The 19,820-nt window shown below is 36.3% G+C and overlaps 1 protein-coding gene across 9 annotated transcripts in view; it reads right to left on the reverse strand.

Annotated features, from left to right (window-relative positions):
- Positions 1-19,820, reverse strand: part of MEF2C (myocyte enhancer factor 2C) — a 146,203-nt gene that overhangs the window by 66,137 nt on the left and 60,246 nt on the right. For all 9 annotated transcript variants that reach the window (XM_061189432.1, XM_061189428.1, XM_061189434.1 and 6 more), the window contains exon 3: positions 8,392-8,595. In XM_061189432.1, the coding sequence (XP_061045415.1) occupies positions 8,392-8,595 (204 nt within the window). The remainder of the gene's footprint in view (positions 1-8,391; positions 8,596-19,820) is intronic.

Below are 19,820 nucleotides of genomic sequence, written 5' to 3' on the forward strand. Positions count from 1 at the left end.
ATCAGGTGGCTAAACTTCAGGATAACACAGAATACACTAAATGCCGCTGAGACATGACTGGATAACATGCCAAACAGCTATTAGTAAAATGAGATATATTTCCAATAAGATAATCTATCCACCCAATCTGTTGTATGCATATGCAGCATTTGCCTAATTATAGTCCTTTTAATGATCGAGTCTGGAGTCTTTTCCCAGAATGTCCTATGAATTATTTTGCTCATGAGGATAATGAGGAAAGCATAGCTGCCACTACTCCCTGTACCCACAGCACACACCCCCAGCCATTCATGTCACACTTGCCTGCCGAGTCTGGTCTGGAACTCAGAAGCTCCTTCAACACGTGCTTTAGGGAGCCACTACCAGCTGATGGGCACTCACAAGGGAGGTGGCCAGGAGAAGCAGTGCTCACCTCACTGTGTGATGACAGGCCTGTTATACCGTAGTACTTCCAAAAATGTAACGCACTTGCTTTCAAGAGTCAGTTTCACCAAATAGCGGTTTTAAAAAATCTTTTTTTTACAGTATGATAAATGTTCAAAAATGTACTTTCAAACTCCATGCTGGAGAAAACAGATATTTGGAAAGGGAAGTCTGGATTCTTGCTACTCAGAGCTTGGTTCACAGACTAGTGGCATCAGCATCACCTGGGAGCTTGTCAGAAATACAGACTCCTGGGCCCTGCCCCATGTTCACTGAATCAGAATCAGCCTTTCAGTTAGATCCCCCAGTGATTCAGACGGGGCCAAAGGCATTTTGTTTGAGACCCTCTGATATCTCTTGTCAGATCCTGGCCAAAGTACTAGCATTGTGTCTCTTTTTCCCAGGAATCCATATAGGTTGGTCTGAAAGTCTTTTGCTTTCCACCAGGACTACAAGGAATATTTCTGTGTGGTCTCCTGTGCCTATTTGTTTTTTTTCTTGCACAGCAACAATCTTTATTCATCTCTGGTTCGCTTGAAAGATTCTCACTTTTATTACTATTAGAACCTATCTGACTTCAATGAAGAAAATTTGGTAAATTTTAATATTTATACCATAATGATCATCAGTAAGTTGTTTTATACATATTATATATACACGTATGTATACATATGTAAATATGTATGTGTGTGTGTGTGTGTGTGTGTGTGTGTATATATATATATAAAATATTTATTAAATGTCTACAATATGCCATACTTGAGCTGGCAGTTGGAGTTACAGAGATAAATAAAATATCATCATTTCCTTTAGGGGAGGGAAATAGATTTATAATAATAATTTTAAAAAACGCAGTGAGGCAGTTGAAATAATAAACATCCTTTGATCAAAGACTCATTATCTTCTATTCTGACTCTAGGCAGGGCTCTGAAATTGTTCCTAAAACTTCACTTTTGAATATTTCACAGCCATATATTTAATACCAATCCTGAGGAAGTAAAGATGTTCTACTCTTTGATATCTTATTTGATGTGTTTTAAACCAAACAATGTTACTTTTACCTAGGGGCTATCGAGGGCTAGAATGCAACATTTGGTTCACATGTGCTGTCCAACACCAAGTTCTACATGCCATGAACTCTGTAAATATCATTAAATATTGACGATTATGATCCAGGCTAAATATGTTTCCCCCTTTCACTTTCAGATATTGAGAAAAAAAAATCATGAGGACTTTGGTCTGCTCCAGTTCAAGGTGGTTCATATAAAATAATGATAAAATGGTGATGTTGATAATGATAAAGCAGTTTCACTACTGACAAAAGGCTGTATTTTGAAACCTGTTGTCTTTTCTGCTCCTACTATTATTAAACAATTTTCTGTTGACTCTGTGTTAGTATTAAGCCATTAGAGCTGTGCAATGAAAGAGATGAAAGGAAATTCAGTTTTATTGCCTTGTGCATATAACTTAAGTAATCTAACACGCACTTCATTTGTTCAACAGTGATTTTCTTAATAACTGAGATGTGAAGCAGCTTTTCATGTTTACAAAATGTATGCAAATTAAGCAAGAGCATTATTTTTAAAAAGGAATGGATTTTCAAATTTGACATATAAAAAATCCATTGTGATAGAAATGAGAAATATGAATATATTTTTAGACACGTTTCTCCTTTTAGACTTTGGGGAACAAATATAAATATGATTTACAGGGACTAGTAAAAGTCTTTTAAAGATATATAAACAAAAATGAACATTACAATTTAGGAGAAATATACAAAACCTTTTTTTTTTTTTTTTACAAAAATCACTTCTTTCTCGTTTTCCTTAGAAGCCTCAACACTGAAGGTTTAAATCTTTACAGAATATACTAATCCTTTCTTCATTTTTCAATACTATCTATTGAAAAGCAATTATATACTTGGTTTAACAGAGGACAGGGCAGAGTTACTGAGCTACTCTCAATAAGAACTATTTTAATTATAATTTATAGTAACCTAAGAAGAATTTTTAACGTAGCTCAAGAATATTACTTCTCTAAGTTCCTGAAAAAACTGCTTTTCTAAAGAAATTAATTACTAATTATAAAGTTAAATTACTGGGCCACGTTGCTTCAAGTAAGTATAAAACAGTAACAAGAAAGACCTAACCATCTTCCCGTCCACAAGCTTCACATTTAAAAAAAAACAGCACACATTACCTAGCTTACGAGGCTCATGCTCACCGTCAGCCTGGACAACTCGAAAGTGCTTTCAGACCAGATAGTGAGTTTACCGACCGACTGTGTGGTTATCGGTGTGAGGGGTAACATGTGCTTTTAGTTTTACGAGGAGTGTTTAGTTCCAAACTGGTGTTCCTCGAACATTTATGTTCTGGATTCTAAAATCTCAAGGCTACACAGTTCTTCACTTCTGAAATGCACTGCTCAAATTTCATATTGAAGGATTAATCCTGGTGTTGATTTGAAAACACCATTAGTTTAAATGCCTCCCTTTTCATCTTTCAGTCTAGACCGGTGCTGTCTCACAGAACGTTCTGGATATCAATGCATTCTACATCTCCCCTTGTCCCACTTGACAGTCACTAGCTGCCTGTGGCTAGTGGCTACTGTATTAGATGGCACAGGTCTAGATTACTGTAGTTTCTGATTGTGCTTTGATAAAATTTATAAAATTTTAATAAACTGTTTCATTGGAGCTATACAAATATTTTTCATACTTTAAATGAATAACATTATGCTGTATGATGATCATGTGGCTATCCTATTATAACTGTTTTTCCCTGTTTATTTTTTTCTACAAATATATTCTGATGGCCTAACATTCTCTAGACCTCACATTAAAGCCCAGGAGATGTGATAGTAAACAAAATGTGCACAGTCCCCACCCTCCAGGAGTTTAAAATCTAGTGTGGAACAAGCAATTGAATAACAGCTTCAACAGTGCCTTGATAGGGAAAATAGAACATATTATGACTATAATACAGGAAAAGCACCTAACACAAGTTATGAGGCATCTCCAGGATACTTCCAAAAGTATAAATTGGGACCTGACTTGAATGAAGGATAAATAAAAGCCAAGTAAAGGCCTAGTAAGGAATGTTGAAGACAAAACAAACAAGGTTTGGAGAAGTTGAAGGATATAAACATCATTAGGTGGCTTGAGTATAGGATGGAAACTGGGGGGGTTTGGTTGGAGGGAAATAGCAAAAGGTGAGGCTAGAGAGGAAGAGAAATACAGGGGCCAGATCATGCATGGTCTTGTGAGCAATCTTAAGGACCAAGAGTCCTTGAGGGCCCTTGTTTATGTTCATATCTCCAGGCATTCCATGGCACATAGCATATGGCAGGAATTCAGCCAATCTTTGTTCAGTGAACACATGAAAGAATGAAAATTCAACAAATGACCAAACAAATAAGTGAATGTGCTTTTTCTTTTAAGAAAAGTAGCTATGTAATATACATCTATAAAGTATGCATAAAAATAATGTCATGTACCTATATTTTTATATAAGTATAAAATTGGAACCTATTTAATTGGGTTAGATACAATGAAAGCTCAAGTAAAAGAGACATATTTTTATATTTTACAACTATTTACGAATTTTGTAATACAGAGTTTGTAAAGAAGTCCAATTCCACTATTTACTGCATTTGCTTTTCTACAAAAATTGTTCTTAATTTTCACCAACTATGTAAAGGTAGTTAATTTATTGATAACCTCCAGTAGCACTGTGGAACACTGAAGTTTATAAGCTATTTTAAGGCCTTTTCAGACCCAATTCAGGCCTGAAGTATTACTGTGCAAGGAGATATTTTGCTGGAACAACTGTTCTTAGAAGTCTTTAAACAGGAATCAGGTAACAGAAAAAGTTTCACGTAAATATCATCTCTTATTCTCCCCTTACTTTCTTCCCTGCCCCCGCTCTTCTTTCTCTCTCTCTCTCTCTCTCTCTCTCTCTCACACACACACACACACACACACACACACACTCTTCTTGCCCATCCTTGCATCCGAAAAAAAAAAAAGCCAATAATCTTCTACTGAGAGAGCTGTGAATCAAAGGTTTCTTCTCTAAGTGTTACATCCATCTTTTTGATTTGCCAGGGAGCAGGATGGGGCATTGTGTTTTATTCCACGTCCACACTTAGTCTCTTAGCCACTGGCCCAGACTAGATGAGCAGCTCAATAGAATCACTGAGTCACTGAGCGGTGAGAGGCTCTCTCCTGGCAGGGTGCTAAGTGATGCTCCCATATGGGTTTTGCAGTTAGAAAACATGTGCTGGATATGGAGGTGACCTGTCTGGGACTTCTGTCACTCCAAGGGTCACCTGGAATGATCTGGTGATCAACGACCTGTTTGAAAGTTTTATTAAATTGTTTAGCTTAAGCCTTCCTTTCAGTAGCTTGTACTACATTAATGAGATTATTGCTCCTTTGCCTTCCAATCGTTTCCAAGCTGATTTTTATATATTTTTTATATCCTTAACACAAATGCCTGTCTCCTGGTTCAGAATTCCATGACCAGTGCTGAGCATAAGCTGGTGCCTGCTAAATCATCACTGAGTGAAGGAATGGCCTTACAGGCTTACAGCATGTTCCGTGGGATCTGCGATCTTCAGGTCATCCTGAAGGGCTCAACCCCACATCTCCTTCCAGAATAGAGCTCAGCATCAACTGTGAGAGCAGGCAGGCAGCTAAGAGAACCAGGAGTGGCGCTAGACAGGTGGAAGAGATGAAGGGGGCAGTTCCTTAAAACCATCAGAGCCCCTACTGAATTTCCACAGCCTCACAAGCTAGCATTTTGGATAAATATCTAGTATACTTGTCACAGAGTTAAATAAAATGGACTTTCTTCAAAGGAAGTGCTTTTAATACAATAACTGTTTTTTGGTTTTCTTCTAACCAATGGATTAAAAATTTAACACATTTACAAAATCTGGCATATTTATATATTGTAGCTAAACAGATATTCAAGCCGCATTATAATGTAATAATAAAAGAAAAAGATCCCAGTTTGTCTATTAAGTCTTTGTAAGTCTTTGTGCCATTGTAACAGTAGTGCTAATTATCAAGCAAAGATATGATAATTACGAAGAGCTTTTTTGCTAAAAGAAGGAATCTTTTTCAACACCCACGTGCTGCACAATTTCCTATGACCCTGTAACACTACTCTGGTATGGCCCAGAAATTTGTATGTCAGTCTGAATGCTGGGAATCATATTATTTCTCTCTCTGCGCCAATCTTTTTTTTCTTGTGAGTAAACTGTTTTCAGAAGGTTAAGGGAGAGGGGTAATGGTCCAAATGGGAAATATAAAACTAATGACCCTTCATGAAACATATTATGCTCCTCATTAAACTTACTCAGTTAACTGTATTACATTAAATTAAAATAAATAGGATTTAAAATTTTACCCAGGAGTAGTAAACTACCCTAACTTTCAACTTTGTGTTAGATCCATTCTAAGGATGGATTTCTCAAGTCCCTGATGTATCACAGGTTCTTAGCCTCCAACACAATTATGTCTTAGTCTTCTAGAGGTTTTCAAACTTAGTGTGTATAAGAATTACTTGGGAAACTCGTTAAAAACGCAGCTTCCTACCCAGATCCCCTCTTCTCCACCAAGTATCTCAAGCATACTGATTTCAGTGAAATGCACTTTGGAGAGTACTCTATGTATTTTTATGGTATAAACTTTGTCAAGCTTAGGGGTCCCACTTTACTTCTTTCTCCATCATCTCAGTTATTACTAAGGTGTGGGAAAGCCGAATGGGTGAAGACTGTGTGATTCACGTAATTGAGCAGGGCAGTCCCACATCGTGTTAGACTTATATGTTATTTTCATCCAAAGAATCAAACCATCTCTAGTTTTGGTCTAGGAGCCTCAGAATGTCGTTTTGAGAGATTCACAACTTTCATCTACTGATGTTAAGTGCAGGATAATAGTGGAGTTGCTACTTTACTCTCTTTTTGCTTTTTAAAGAATTACATTGTACAGACTTTCAAATTCACTGCCTTCACTTTTGAGATGAGAAAACTCCCCCCCCCACCCCCCCGGGAGAAGTAGCTCATTTGTCACCCAGTAAGACTGTGCAAGGCAAGGGTTCAAGTGCAAGCCCTTTAACTTTCAACCCAATGTTCTCATGACCTTGAAGAAGTCTAGCTCAGATACCCATCTGTCCAAGAATATGAAAATCTCTAGAGTATGTGAAGTTTTAAATCTCCTTTAAACCACATAGTATATTCCTGAGCAAAGCCGTCAGAATACAATTTTATAGATTTTTAAACTCCTTAGAAAACAAATTTTGAAAGTCAACAAATTTTCAACTAGTTTAATACGGTTCTACTGCACTTCCCATCATATTAAGAACTGGAGCAGTTCAAGTCTGATGACAAATTCCAATTCAGATTTTTTTGTTACCCTGCAATGTTTGTTGTAATGATTTTGGTAATGAGGTGGAGTTTTGAGTATAGAGTTGTTTTCTGTTCAGAACTTATATGTTAAATGTGTGTGAATGTACACAAGCATGCACATGAAAGCACTCATGAGGTCTGACAACTGACAACTGTCTGTAAATATTTATGCTTATGTATTTTCACACTTATATGTGTACATGAATAAAATACTATCTGAAATACATACTAGGTAAGTTTTATAAATGATCTTAAATTTCAAGATCAAGGCAAGTCCACAATTAAAATTATCAATGAAAAACTAAATGTGTAGTAATGCAAATCTGAAAGTATTTTAAATACACACCACATTAGGTCTACTCATCATCTACTTTTGTTTCTCTGAAATTATCTGCTTGGCCTTACTAGGCAAAAAATAAAAAAATTTAATTGATCAGCTCAATACTTTTAAAAAACTTCCAAATAAAAGTAAAGAAACGAGAATTAATCTTAGACAATTGTAACAGGTAAAGAGAAGATGGATGTGAGAGGCAGATTAATTTGATCAGGATTAGAACTAGATTTTTTTAAAACCAGTTTAAACAATTTAAGCAATGGCAAGAATAACTTGTACTCTGGCAGATTGATGCTGAATACATACTTTTGAAACATTTATTTTCTCTTAATTCTGGGAAAGCAGACACAATCTAGGAAACCACAAGGAGATAGATAGGTGAGGAAAACAGACAGATGGGGGCATTATATCTCTGTATAACGGGGACATATACCTCATTACACCTCTTCCTTTTTGGTTTAGTATTCATTGCTTACAAAGGGTACTATAAGGCAATAACATTTAAATAGGATACATGTGAGAAGCATTTAAAACTGTACAGCAGTGTTACTTATGCTAACTAATCAAAAATATTTTTGAGTTTCAACACCATGCTTATTTATTTTTGGCACAATGGAACAATGTTTTAAATCTAACTTTGATAAAATACCAAGTAACATTTAGAAATTCATTTCCATCAGATTTCTGATTCCATGTATATTAACAGTGCTATATTAAATGATATAATTTGGGGGAAAAGATTTCTAGGAGAATAATTGTCTTTACTCCTTCAGCATGAATACATTAGGAAGAATGAATTAGAAAGAAGAGACATAAAATGAAAAACAAATGAAAAGTTGGGGTGAGCTCATTTTAAAATATTTTTTTTCTTTGCTGGGAAACTAGTATATACTTAAAAGAAATCATGAGAAGTAATCTAAAATGTGGGCGAGCCATCCCCTGGCCACACTTCCCCATTCTGGTGGCCTGACCCAGGTGCCTGATTTCTAGCAAGGACCAGATTCATGTAGTCCCTATTATCATACCGCTCTAACCTGTATTTTGAGAAAGAGAGAGGGTGGAGTAATAGTTGGGGCTTTAAACCTGGGTACACCTGTGGGAATATGAACATCTTAGGTAAAGGAAGATGTGCTTGTGTGGGGGGGGGGAAGGGAGGGTGTAGGTCTGAACACCCGCGGCTCTGCCTGTTTGGGGTTCACCAGGCACGCATGCGCGCTCACCTCCACGATGTCTGAGTTCGTCCGGCTCTCGTGCGGCTCGTTGTACTCGGTGTACTTGAGCAGCACCTTGTCCATGTCCGTGCTGGCGTACTGGAACAGCTTGTTGGTACTGTTGAAGATGATCAGCGCGATCTCACAGTCACACAGCACGCTCAGCTCATACGCCTTCTTCATCAACCCAAATTTCCTCTTTGTAAATGTCACCTGGAAAAAAGAAAGCAGACACGTTTTTTTAAAGAGAAAAAAAAAAAAAGCATGCCTTTAAAAATAAAACAGTACTTTTTTCCTTTGTAAAACAACGTGTGTTGTTGTCAGAGCCCTCAGGCACTAACACATTTGGAAAGAAAGCAAATAAATCTAAAACTAATTTCTGCTTAGAATTCGAAAATGTGTGATTTCTAGCTTGCTGCTGAATGTGAAACTGTAAATGCCAGATTTAATGTAGGGCATTTTAATGAAGGTGACCAGAGAACTGTTCATGTTTCTTTGAGCAATTCAAGATTTAAAAGAGTCAATTTCAGCAGGGTTAGCATATTTCTTAATTATAAATTCGGAGCTTATTTTTTGGCCATGTGAAGACTGGACATGACATTATGGACATAGTATTTTAGATCTATGTTCAAAATTTCTCAAAACTGTTTAGTCTCATGCCATTGAACTGAAAACGCTGAAGGGATCTGACTGTACTTTCAGACAGAGTTGTATTCTGTTTTCTAGAAATCCAGCAGGGAGTTGGGAAGTGCTTTAGCCATAACTCTGTTAGGGTTTTGGTTTCATTCTTCTGTGTATCTTTCTTCCTCTCCCAAGCCAGAAACTGCATTGCCATCTTTGCCTTTCTCTTCTTTTACTCTAATCTATTACCAAGTCCCACAATTCCTTCCCTCAAAATGTTTCTCAGGTTCACACTTTCTTGTCTATTTCCCAGGCAGCTCTATCATTCATGTCTTTATCAGCTTCCTGTCCTAGACGATCTCCCTGTCTGAAACCATTCCCTCCTCGATTCATCCTAATCTTCAAAACCTCACTCTTGTCACTGCCGTTTCCTGATGGGCCGGCTACAATAGCTCCCCTCTCTGGCTTCAAATACTTCTACCTGCCAGTGCAAATATGCATTTTACCATTCCCAGTTTCAGTCTTCTCTTGATTAAACTCCAGTCTGCCCACCAAAAACCATGAACATTCTTAAGTATAAGCCTTTATACTTCATGGTCCAGTGTTACCCAGCAGGTCTTCTGTAGAATATTATTTCTACAAAATATTCCTTAAGACAAAAAGTTCAATGGTCCAATATGTTTGGGAAATGAGGCACAGTGGTATATTAAAGGCTGAGGAACTTTTTAAACTTTAACCTGCTTCCCAAACTTACTGCTGACAGAACGTTGATTTCTTTGCTTATTTATTTATTTTGAGGAGCACTTACTATCATTCTTCCAAACCAGGTTTTTGAGGCATCTACCCTGGGAAATGCTGACTGACTTTTAGTTGTTATTTTCAAAGGTGACTATTTAAATTTTTTTCCTCAACTTCAAATCCAACCCATCTTGCAGAGGTCAGCTGAGTTTTATCTACTACCTACTTGGGTGCAACTCCTAAATCTAGAGTCCCGCTCCTTATTTTTCTCTTTGTCTCCAGCCACCCCATGGATGTCCTCCACTCAATGTGTCTATCTAAAAGTCCTAGGAATCTCAAACCCCCAAAGCCCAAACTCACCTTCACCCTCGAATCTGCTCCCCTTCCTGGGTCCCCCATCTCACCATAAACTCAGTCACCCAAACTTGAGACCGCTGAGTGGACTTTGAATGTCCCCTATCCCACACGCCTAAATAAATGAGTTGACAGGAAGTGTGGACAAGAAGACAGAAAAGCTGACTTCCTGGTCTCCTCATTTCCCCACATTTCTGTTAATACTTATTGTTTTACCCATCACCCTTTATTTTTTCTTATAGTACTTATCATATTTTATAACTTCTATAATTTTGTGTGTGATCATTTGTTTAATGTCTGTCTCCTCCACTACGGTGCACGTTCCACAAGGGCATGTACTATTTTTATTTTGCCCACTGCTGTATCTCCAGTGCCTAGAACAGCAGACATATGGGCACACGTTAAAAATCTGTAGTATAAAAAATGAAATAGGGAAAACTATTATGTCATTTTTAGAAATATCAAAGTGATGTATGTTATATAAAACTGTGATAGCTTTCCCCACCGAATTTTTATTTAGCAACTCATAAACAGAATTTTAAAAAGATAAATCTACACTTTAATAATGATTATATTCTTTAATCACATCTGCACTGAAGGCAGTATGATAGAAAGGGAAGAACATGGGGTCTGGATTCAGGGGACCCTAGATTTGAATGCTGATCTGCTATTTATTAGTCATGAGAAATTCACTTAACTTCTTCAAATTTGATTTTTCTCCGAGTTTGATTTTTCATCTATAAAATGGAGATAACACCTACTTGTGGGGTTGCTGCAAGGATTACATAAAATAACATATGTTCAGTATCAAGCTTTGTGTTTAAAGTAGAAGCTCAATAAATCTTAGTTCCCATCCCTTGCTTAGTTGACTTACAGGAAAAGAACTTACAAAATATACCTGTCTTAGTGGCTCAAAGAGTCCTGATCAAGGCTATTTGAGGATCTTACTACAGTCTTCCTGATAGAAAGATAAAGCTGAACTATGGAATTCCCACTGATCATTCTTTGGAAAATACAGCATTTAGGTATTTACCAGCCCACATCGGCTAGTCAATATCTACTCAGATATGTTACTTACATTGCAACTGGGATAATTTTTCTTTGTAATGATTGCCAATGTTTCACCTTCTGTTTTATGTTTATTGATTGTCTTACTAAAGTGCTTCTAATAAAATATAGCTAGTGTTTTATTTCCAGTGTCTCACCTTCTGTTTTATGTTTATTGACTGTCTTATTAAACTGTGCTTATAAAATATAGCCAGTGTTTTATTTTCATATCTGATTATCATACTACTTTAGAAACTTTTTTTATTCTGGTTCATTCAGATGAGTCATGATTGGTATTAGGAATGAGCTAAATAAAGACTATCTTTTTGGAATGGATAAAAAGTATCACCATTAATTATATAGACTTATACAAAATGTCTTTTAATAATTCTCTTAGATGCAATTTAGTTATGCAAATATACTTGTACATTGGTATTTTGCTTAGTGAAGTAGGCTACAGAGTACGTTCAATGCAGAAGGCACTGACCCAAAATACTTTCATATATCTAAAACCACTTTTAATCAGACTTTCATGACCACAAACTGTAGGTGGAATGTCTCGATACAGTATGGTTTCTGTTGTACTCAAACCTCAGAATTTAGCACGTTACAACACTCACCCTCAAAGTACATTTCAGCACAGAAATATCATTAAAGCCACTATTTGTGTTTACTTTTAGGTACTCCTCAACTTTTGTGCAACCAAATAGGCTGCTGGATAATGCATACTTATTTAATAATACCTGTCAGAAAGTCAGTGCGTATGGCTTCTTTTCATTAAAACTGCAAACTGAAATGATGATGACTATATTAAAGCATTTAAGAAAATATCTTCAAAACCTACTCTTAATTGCACTAAGTTTAATTCTGTATTATGTTCATACTCTTCATAGCATACTCAAAATGTATTTTATAATGCTTTTTCTCATTGTTCACAGTTAGATAAAATTGTTTTTCAGCATTAAGCTTTCTTAAGAGAACTGGGATATTACCCTTCGTTTAAAATATGCCACTCAATGACAAAGATGGCAATTCAGAGCTTTTATAATTAAATATAATAATGTATTGTAATGATTACATTTTTCATAACTTCACAATTGTTTGTAATGGGGACAAGTCCATTTCTATTTCAATAACATATTTTGAACCTTAGGTGAGATGGAAAACTGTTTTTACAGCAGTTAGGCAAAGAGATGCTCTTTTCCAGTGTTTACATCAATCAAGGTGCACCAAGAAGAGAATAAAACCAATATTATTTAAGTGGGCACTATAATTTACATTTAGTTTTCAAAATTAAAGAGACTTCATATGTAATATATGTATGGAAAGCAAGATTACTCTGAAAACATTGAGCATTTTATGTATTTTTTCTTTACCTCTTGAAACAGCCTCAAATGTAATGATGATGTTTTATTAAGACATTCAGTATTAAGTTTTATATTAACCTCGAGTTTTAAATCCTAGCATAAGGGCAGGCATCACACATCTCATGCTGACAATTACTCTAGAACTTATTAGGTATGAATCAATAATTGAAATTAGAATTTGAAATTCAGAACAGGAACATTCATTAAATACAGCTCCATACAATTTATATTCCTTATAAAGAAATAAGGAAAATCTATTTACAGAAACATGAAAGTAATTCAAGCAATTTTTATTGAACATTTTCTACATGCCAAACATTGTGCCGACCAATACCGACTGAGCATTCTCCACGTCAGACATTGGTGCTCGGTGTTCCGGCTTCTACTACATGTAAATATATATCTCCCTTGTTCATGTCTCATCCTCACGGCTGGAGGAAAAACAGTCATTTAATTCCTTAAAGCTCCAAAGGAATTTCCTTCATTTGAATCAAAATATATTCCTTGGCTAATAATGTTATATTTCCAGTCATGTGTAATGATCTGAATTGTATTTTTATCCAGAGTTGGGTGAATTCAGTTTTTGTTTTCTGACCAATCCTTCTCCTAGACTGAGCAAGAAAAATAACAGTAGATGTTAACCCAATCAAGATGAATATGAAATGAAACCTACCATATTGGTTATTTCTTATCTTGTACTCAGAGAAAGCTGATCATGGCATTACGTCCCTCCCCCTTTCCATCTGGCCGCTGGCAGGCTCCCATGGTGCTGTAAGGCTTCCTTTAAATGTCAACTTCTTCTATGAAGCTTTCATTGTCACATTCAGATAACACACTCCTCCCTCGTTGTTATCCTCTAGAGCTTTTTACAAACCTTTACTATGAGACTTATTCTAATATTACAGAGTTGATTGGTTGTCTGAGTCTGCCTCTCCTGCTGGCTTTTTGAGCTCCCTGAAGACCCCACCTCTGGCCTCACAAAGACTGACCAATGGATACTCAATGAACGAATGGATTATGGAATGGAAATACTCTATTTTAAACTGAATGTCTCAATAAAATTTTCTGCTAAAAGTAGATAATTTTTAAACTTGTCTTTTTGACAATTTATTGTTTTACTTTTCTTGAAGAAAGGAAAAAATAATTCAAAAAGTTCAGAGAAAAGTGGTCTTTATTCCTTGCCCTGATGACTCACCATGAAGGACAGAAAAGTGTGAAGGTAAAAACTGAATTTTACAATCACAGGATACAGAGGTAAAGGGGGGAGGATCTAAGAATTCAGATGACTGCATTCATTGAGCAAAAATTTACTGAACTTTCTAATGAGATCAGATTTTTAAAGAATATGTATTTGGCAACATATTTGATGAAATCTTCATCACAATATTATATATTTGAGATTAGCTAGTAGTAATGTAGATGATTTAAATATGAATTAATTAATTGGTGTTAAGTTTAAGGACAGTCTCTTGCAAAGGGCCACAGAGTTCAAGAGTAACTCTCCTGTCCCAGGCACCATTTTTATCAGTGGTGTAGATGAAGATGTAGCCTGCATGCTTATCAGATCCACACACTACACAAATCTGGGTGATAACCCAGCAGATGGTAGAGTCTTTATACATACATAGCTCTCTCTACAGAAAGCTGGGTCACAAACGACAAGAAACAGGTAATTTTAAAGTCTTCATTCGTATTAAAAAAAAAAAAACAACAGAATTATATAATCTCAGGTTGGAGGAAAACTAACATGATAGCTGTTTTTGGGAAAAGGATCTAAAGTTATAGTGTTCCACAGGGGAAACTAATTATCCTAATGATCTCTTAGTTAGTCAGCACTAACTAATCTTTGGTACTATATTCAGCTCTGAGAATTTTAAGAAGACACTGGGTGACACCGACAAAATTAGAGCATCTATAGGATGGCAAACAGGTCGGTGTAGGGTCTGAGAATAATTTTGCAGGAGAAATCATTGAGGGAAACTGGAATGTTTAACCCAGAAAAACAGAGTTAAAAGAGAAATGCCAAACACTTTCCAAGATCTGCAGACTTCGTGGCCATGTGAAGAGGCAGATGAGTTATTCTGTTTTGTTCTATAGAGCAGAGTTAGAAAGCATTGCTGAAAATCATGAAGAGGTTCAAAACAGGGGGAAACCTAGTGATGAGAATGGTCCAAGAGTGTATCTAGTCTCATGAAGTAAGAAGCAGTTCATTCCTGAACATGTTCAAGTAGGGCTGCATATCAAGGAAGGTCTAGAAGGCGTTCCTGAATTAAACAGGAAGCTGGACTAGACAGCTTTAAAAGATTTATTCCAGATTTAGATGTTCAGATTCTATGCCTACGTAGCACAGACCTTTGGGTAAAGGGGAAGATTAGAGTGAATGGAATACAGTTTACAACAAGAATCTATTTCTGCAATTTCATTCTGTAGAATGTCTTATGTTTTGGTTACTCAATCTCATCAATATGTTACCATAGTCATTCTAATTTTAATATTCCAAGAAATAAAACTGGATCACTTTCTTTTTGTAGTTAGAAGAGATATAAAAGACTGTAAAGAATTGGAGTAGACAATATTAAATTAGGTATACTGCTGAAAATGCACAGAAAAACAACTGTCCAGATTGATAAAATAGCAAATTCACATTAAAATATTTTAAAAGAAGCAGTATATATGCATCATTACTGGGGCTCTGTACTGTGGAAGCAAAAACATGGGAATTGAAAATCAAGTCTAAGCTCTGCCATGTATGAGTTGTGTGTCCGTGGCCTCGGGTAAATTGTTTAACTTACCCGTACCCTAGTTTCCTCACCTGTAAAGTGGAGGTAATAACAGGTATCTTACAGAGTTATGATGAGAGTTAAACTAAGGAACACACAAGTGTAAGTGACTTGTTGACTGTGAAACACTATACAAGGTAGGTAGTATTTTTTTTCTGATGTATCAGGCTCAGTCACTTCTTGTTACATACTGTAAAAGATTGCTCTCTCAACTAAACCTCAAGCTTCCCTTGAAAGCCCGGAACATCTCCTGTCTGCTCTTGCAACCTGAAGTACCAGAACAATACTTGGCTAAATATTCATTGAATGAATGAATGGATAGATGGATGGAATAATTACTCATTTTTTTTTGCAATCAAAACTGAATGGCTAAAAATGAATTTCCATGCACGCTCAAATTATGTTAATAAGAAGTTTGCCACCGAGAGAGGAAAATTTCACATAGCCATTTTTCTTTTTTGTCGCATTAACTTATAGTAAAAATGTACATTTGGTAAAAATGAATAGGGAGAAAAACTGGATTGGGTCAAATTTTGTGTGTGGGTTTGTTGGTGAAATTGGAGCATATCATATTTTTTATAATTGTTTTTAGATAAGAGTGTTGACTTTATTTGGTGACTTTTTTCTAAGAAGTTTTCAGAGACTTTCTAAGCTATCTTGCTCCATTTGACAGCATCTCTTTTAACTTATTATTGGGCACAGTTTATCATCCCCATTTCTCAGATGATACTGTAAACGAAGGCATGAACTGCCTTATCCACAGTCACAAAACTAGTCGCTGATGAACTAGAAATAGAACCCTCTTCACACAAAATCCATCTTTCTTTCCATTAGTCAGTGTTCCTTCCCTCTTTTAGACAACTGTGCATTTCAGGGGCTGCAGGTCAGTACAGCATGGACCCCTCCAACCACTCATCAAGCACTGTACAGGTACATTAAGAAATGTCAGCAATTCTGATGAGCACACGCAGGGTAGTGCACAACTGATTAATTAGTATAAGGACAGCTTTCTAGGTTAAAATAAAAAAAATAATACTAATAATACAAAAATTGAGAAGAAGTTGGTTTCTAGGTTCTGACAATAAACCAAAGCTCCTTTTGTGTGGACTCTGCAGCTACCTCTGCCCTCAGACCTCCAGACATTCCCACTAAAGCCAGTGAGAACCACATGCATGCACTAGTGGGCACACACTAGTTCTATATTTATGGATGTTTATTTAAATTTCACAGAATGAGAAGCATTTTGGTTGGTAGCAAATACAAGCCTGTTTACAGCCAGAATAAAAAAAGGTGGGTCTCTGATTTACACACAGTCAATGTAAATAACAAGTTCTAAAACAGAGGACAAGTCCTGTATCATTTCCTACAGGGCACGGAAATTAGTTAGACTACTGTGTAACAGAAAGGGCATTTAATCATGAGTCTCCACACCACACGCAGGCCTCTGTTCACCCTCCCAGTCCTGGCTCCATTCATAAAGTCACCTCAGGAGAACTTTCCTGCCATATTTTAACGGTAGGAGTCCTTGCACCTTACAGGAAAGAATAAATGAAAGAAAAAGACCTTTGGAAACAGCAGCTATTCACATCTATGAGAATAACTGAGGCTTAACTCTAAATGACTTCAGATGCATTACTAAGGGAAGCAAGGATAATTTTACCTATGGGTCTCCAATACTTCATCCCACCAATCAGAATTCCTTCAGCCTGATCTTATTGAACTTATCAGTGAGTCTGCTCAGTGAGTGGGGAAACTTTTTACTCGTTTCTTTAACTCGTAAAGTAATATTAGTTTCATAGTTTTAGAATGCATTTGGGACTAATATACCGAGCTAACTGTATTTTCAAAGTTTTGAGGTTTTATCAGGGTTTTTTTCGTCCAAATAGAGTCACGATGAATACAACTGTAATCCTATGGAAATATTTTAGATCCAGCCCTCCTCACCCACAGCCTAAAGAATCTCTCAGTTTCCTCCCAGTTAAGGAAAAGGAGTGACTAATGAGGGACAAGATGGGCAGTTCACGGATACAATGCGCTCTCTAATCCAGAGCCGCTAGGTCTTCCTATGTGTTTAAAGGGTTAGGGATGGAGTCAAGAGTCTGCAACGACAATCTTTAATTGAAAAAAAGGGAAATGCCCTCTTAAATGCTCTTTTTCTTCCCCTGGCTTGTTCCTGACAGTAAGTAATGGTGCAACTGTTCTAAAGTATTCCTCTCCAATTTTATTTTGTTTAATTCAGTCTGTCATTAGAAAGGCTTGCGAGCTTTAGGCTTGATGATTACTCTCGGTGGGAGGAAGTAGTGCCACTGCAGACTTGTGTTCTAGACAAGCGCTCCTTTATACAATGACGGGGCCTGCCACCATAAATGAAAGGCTCTTTAAAGAGCAGTGAGGGACTCTTTTAAGCAGACTGCTACCATGTGCTTGTAACCCTGCAGCATAACTTGCGAGGATGAGACAGCAATGTGTTCTGCTGCAAAGAGGACTATTGTCCTCGTTAGCCTTCAGTAAACTGAGCCGCATTTCACTGCAATGCAGGAGGATTTCCAAAGGGTTTCAAGCAGTAGTTCCTAAAATTCTGAACGCGATAGAAGGATTAAAATAGAGGGTTTAGCATGTGGAATTTAGGACTCTACCGACCCCTCTCCCTAAGTCAACACCCCAAACCCCAAAATAAGACTTTAAATCTTGTGCATTGCACACTATTTCGAGGAAACATAATAGAACAATGGGTTAGATTACAGTTAAATAACTGAACGCATATTAATAAACTTGAGTGTCTACTAACAAATTCAAAGTCTGGGTTTTAAAACTTGTCATAGCTGATTTCTGATATATTTATGTACATGAGGAAAAGGTAGATGATGAGTTGTAATTATTAAATTTAGGATTTAAAACATTTTATTGTGGTCCATTTTTAAGCCTAAGAATGTTTTGGATTTTAAAAAGAGAAGACTATATATAACACAATATGTTTTAAATTTTTTTATACATGCTGTTGAGGTTTGCTTGGTTTGTTAAGGGGCTGATTTACATTCTAAATCCAGTCTGCAGATGCAGTCATAAAATAAATACTTGTTTCTCTATACCTCATGTACATGAAATATATAATTTGAGTCTGAAAAGAATCAAATAAACCAGATTAATATTTTGGGGGCAAAAACATGTTTACTAGTTTAACAAAGCCAAAATGTACCTAAGGTAAAGGTCAAAGACTACTTCATTCCCTGCTGAGCAAATGCTCAGGAAGCACATTTGTCTATGTTTCCTGTCATAACAGGAAGAGTGTAACTTCTTCCTTTCCACAATGGCTTCAGTTTTACCTCCTAACTCCAATATTTTCTCCCTCAGGGCCTTCCAAATCAATCCTTGCAAGACAGAAGGCAGGAGGCGGTCTCCGTTGTAGTTTCCAAACAGTTACATTTGTTGAAATGTTATTTAAATGTTAGTGATTTCTTAAGCTAAACTGTTCCAACTTAAAATTAAAAGTCAAATATCCAAACATTTAGAGTGGTTCTCTTATTCCTATTAATGGTCCTACATATTTCAAAAGAAACACAAATACATATTCCATACTATGGAATTTCATTTACTTTAATTTAACTAACAATGTTGTTATTGTTTTGTTTTGTTTTTTTTTTCCAAACAAAGCCATTATTCTTGGCGGGGGCAGGAGTTCCAATTGTGTTCAGTAAGACTATGTTGGGATGTCAACTTTAAAAATACTCTTACTATAATAATTTTCGAAGGAGCTCATTTTAAGTGAATAAATTACAATGTTAAAGGAAGTCTAGACTCCAAAGTACATGGCTTTTGAAACAATCAGCAACATGTTCTTTAATCTACAGTTTGGAAGAAACCTCTTGGTTTATGCGGTCTATTCATAATGTTAATATTTTTAGTGTTGGTTTCTCAGTAATACAATGTCATACAAAGCTTGGGCATTTGCAAAGCAAAAGGGGATTTGTAGCACACAGAATGGTGTGTGTATGCGCTCACAGGTGGAAGGTGCCATTCCGTGTCAACTTGCTACACAAAATGATTGAGACACAATAAATATAAGCATTGGAATATTTCTAAATTACAGTTTTAAATGGAAATTATGTGAAATACACAAATTAGAACTGAAACAACAAAAAGTCTTGAAGCCGTCAAGTTCAAGGAGGAGCTTATATCTTAAATCCAGTGACAGAATTCAAGAGGAGATAGTTATCCTTTTCCTTGTGAACATTTTGGCCTCTCTTGGACTTCCTACTAAAGGAAAGCTAATGAATAGCTTGATGGCAGTTGAGACAATATCTTTTTGGCAGTAAAGGAACAGATCTAGCTGTGTAAGTATAAAATGTCCCACACATGATTGGGATTGACATATATACACTAATATGTATAAAATAGATAACTAATGAGAACCTGCTGCATAGCACAGGGAACTCTACTCAGTGCTCTGTGGTGACCTAATTGGGAAGAAAATCCAAAAAAGAGGGGATATATGTATACATATAGCTGATTCACTTCCCTGTACAGCAGAAAC

Source organism: Eubalaena glacialis, chromosome 4 (genome assembly GCF_028564815.1).
Source record: "Eubalaena glacialis isolate mEubGla1 chromosome 4, mEubGla1.1.hap2.+ XY, whole genome shotgun sequence".
NCBI classification, from domain to species: domain Eukaryota; kingdom Metazoa; phylum Chordata; class Mammalia; order Artiodactyla; family Balaenidae; genus Eubalaena; species Eubalaena glacialis.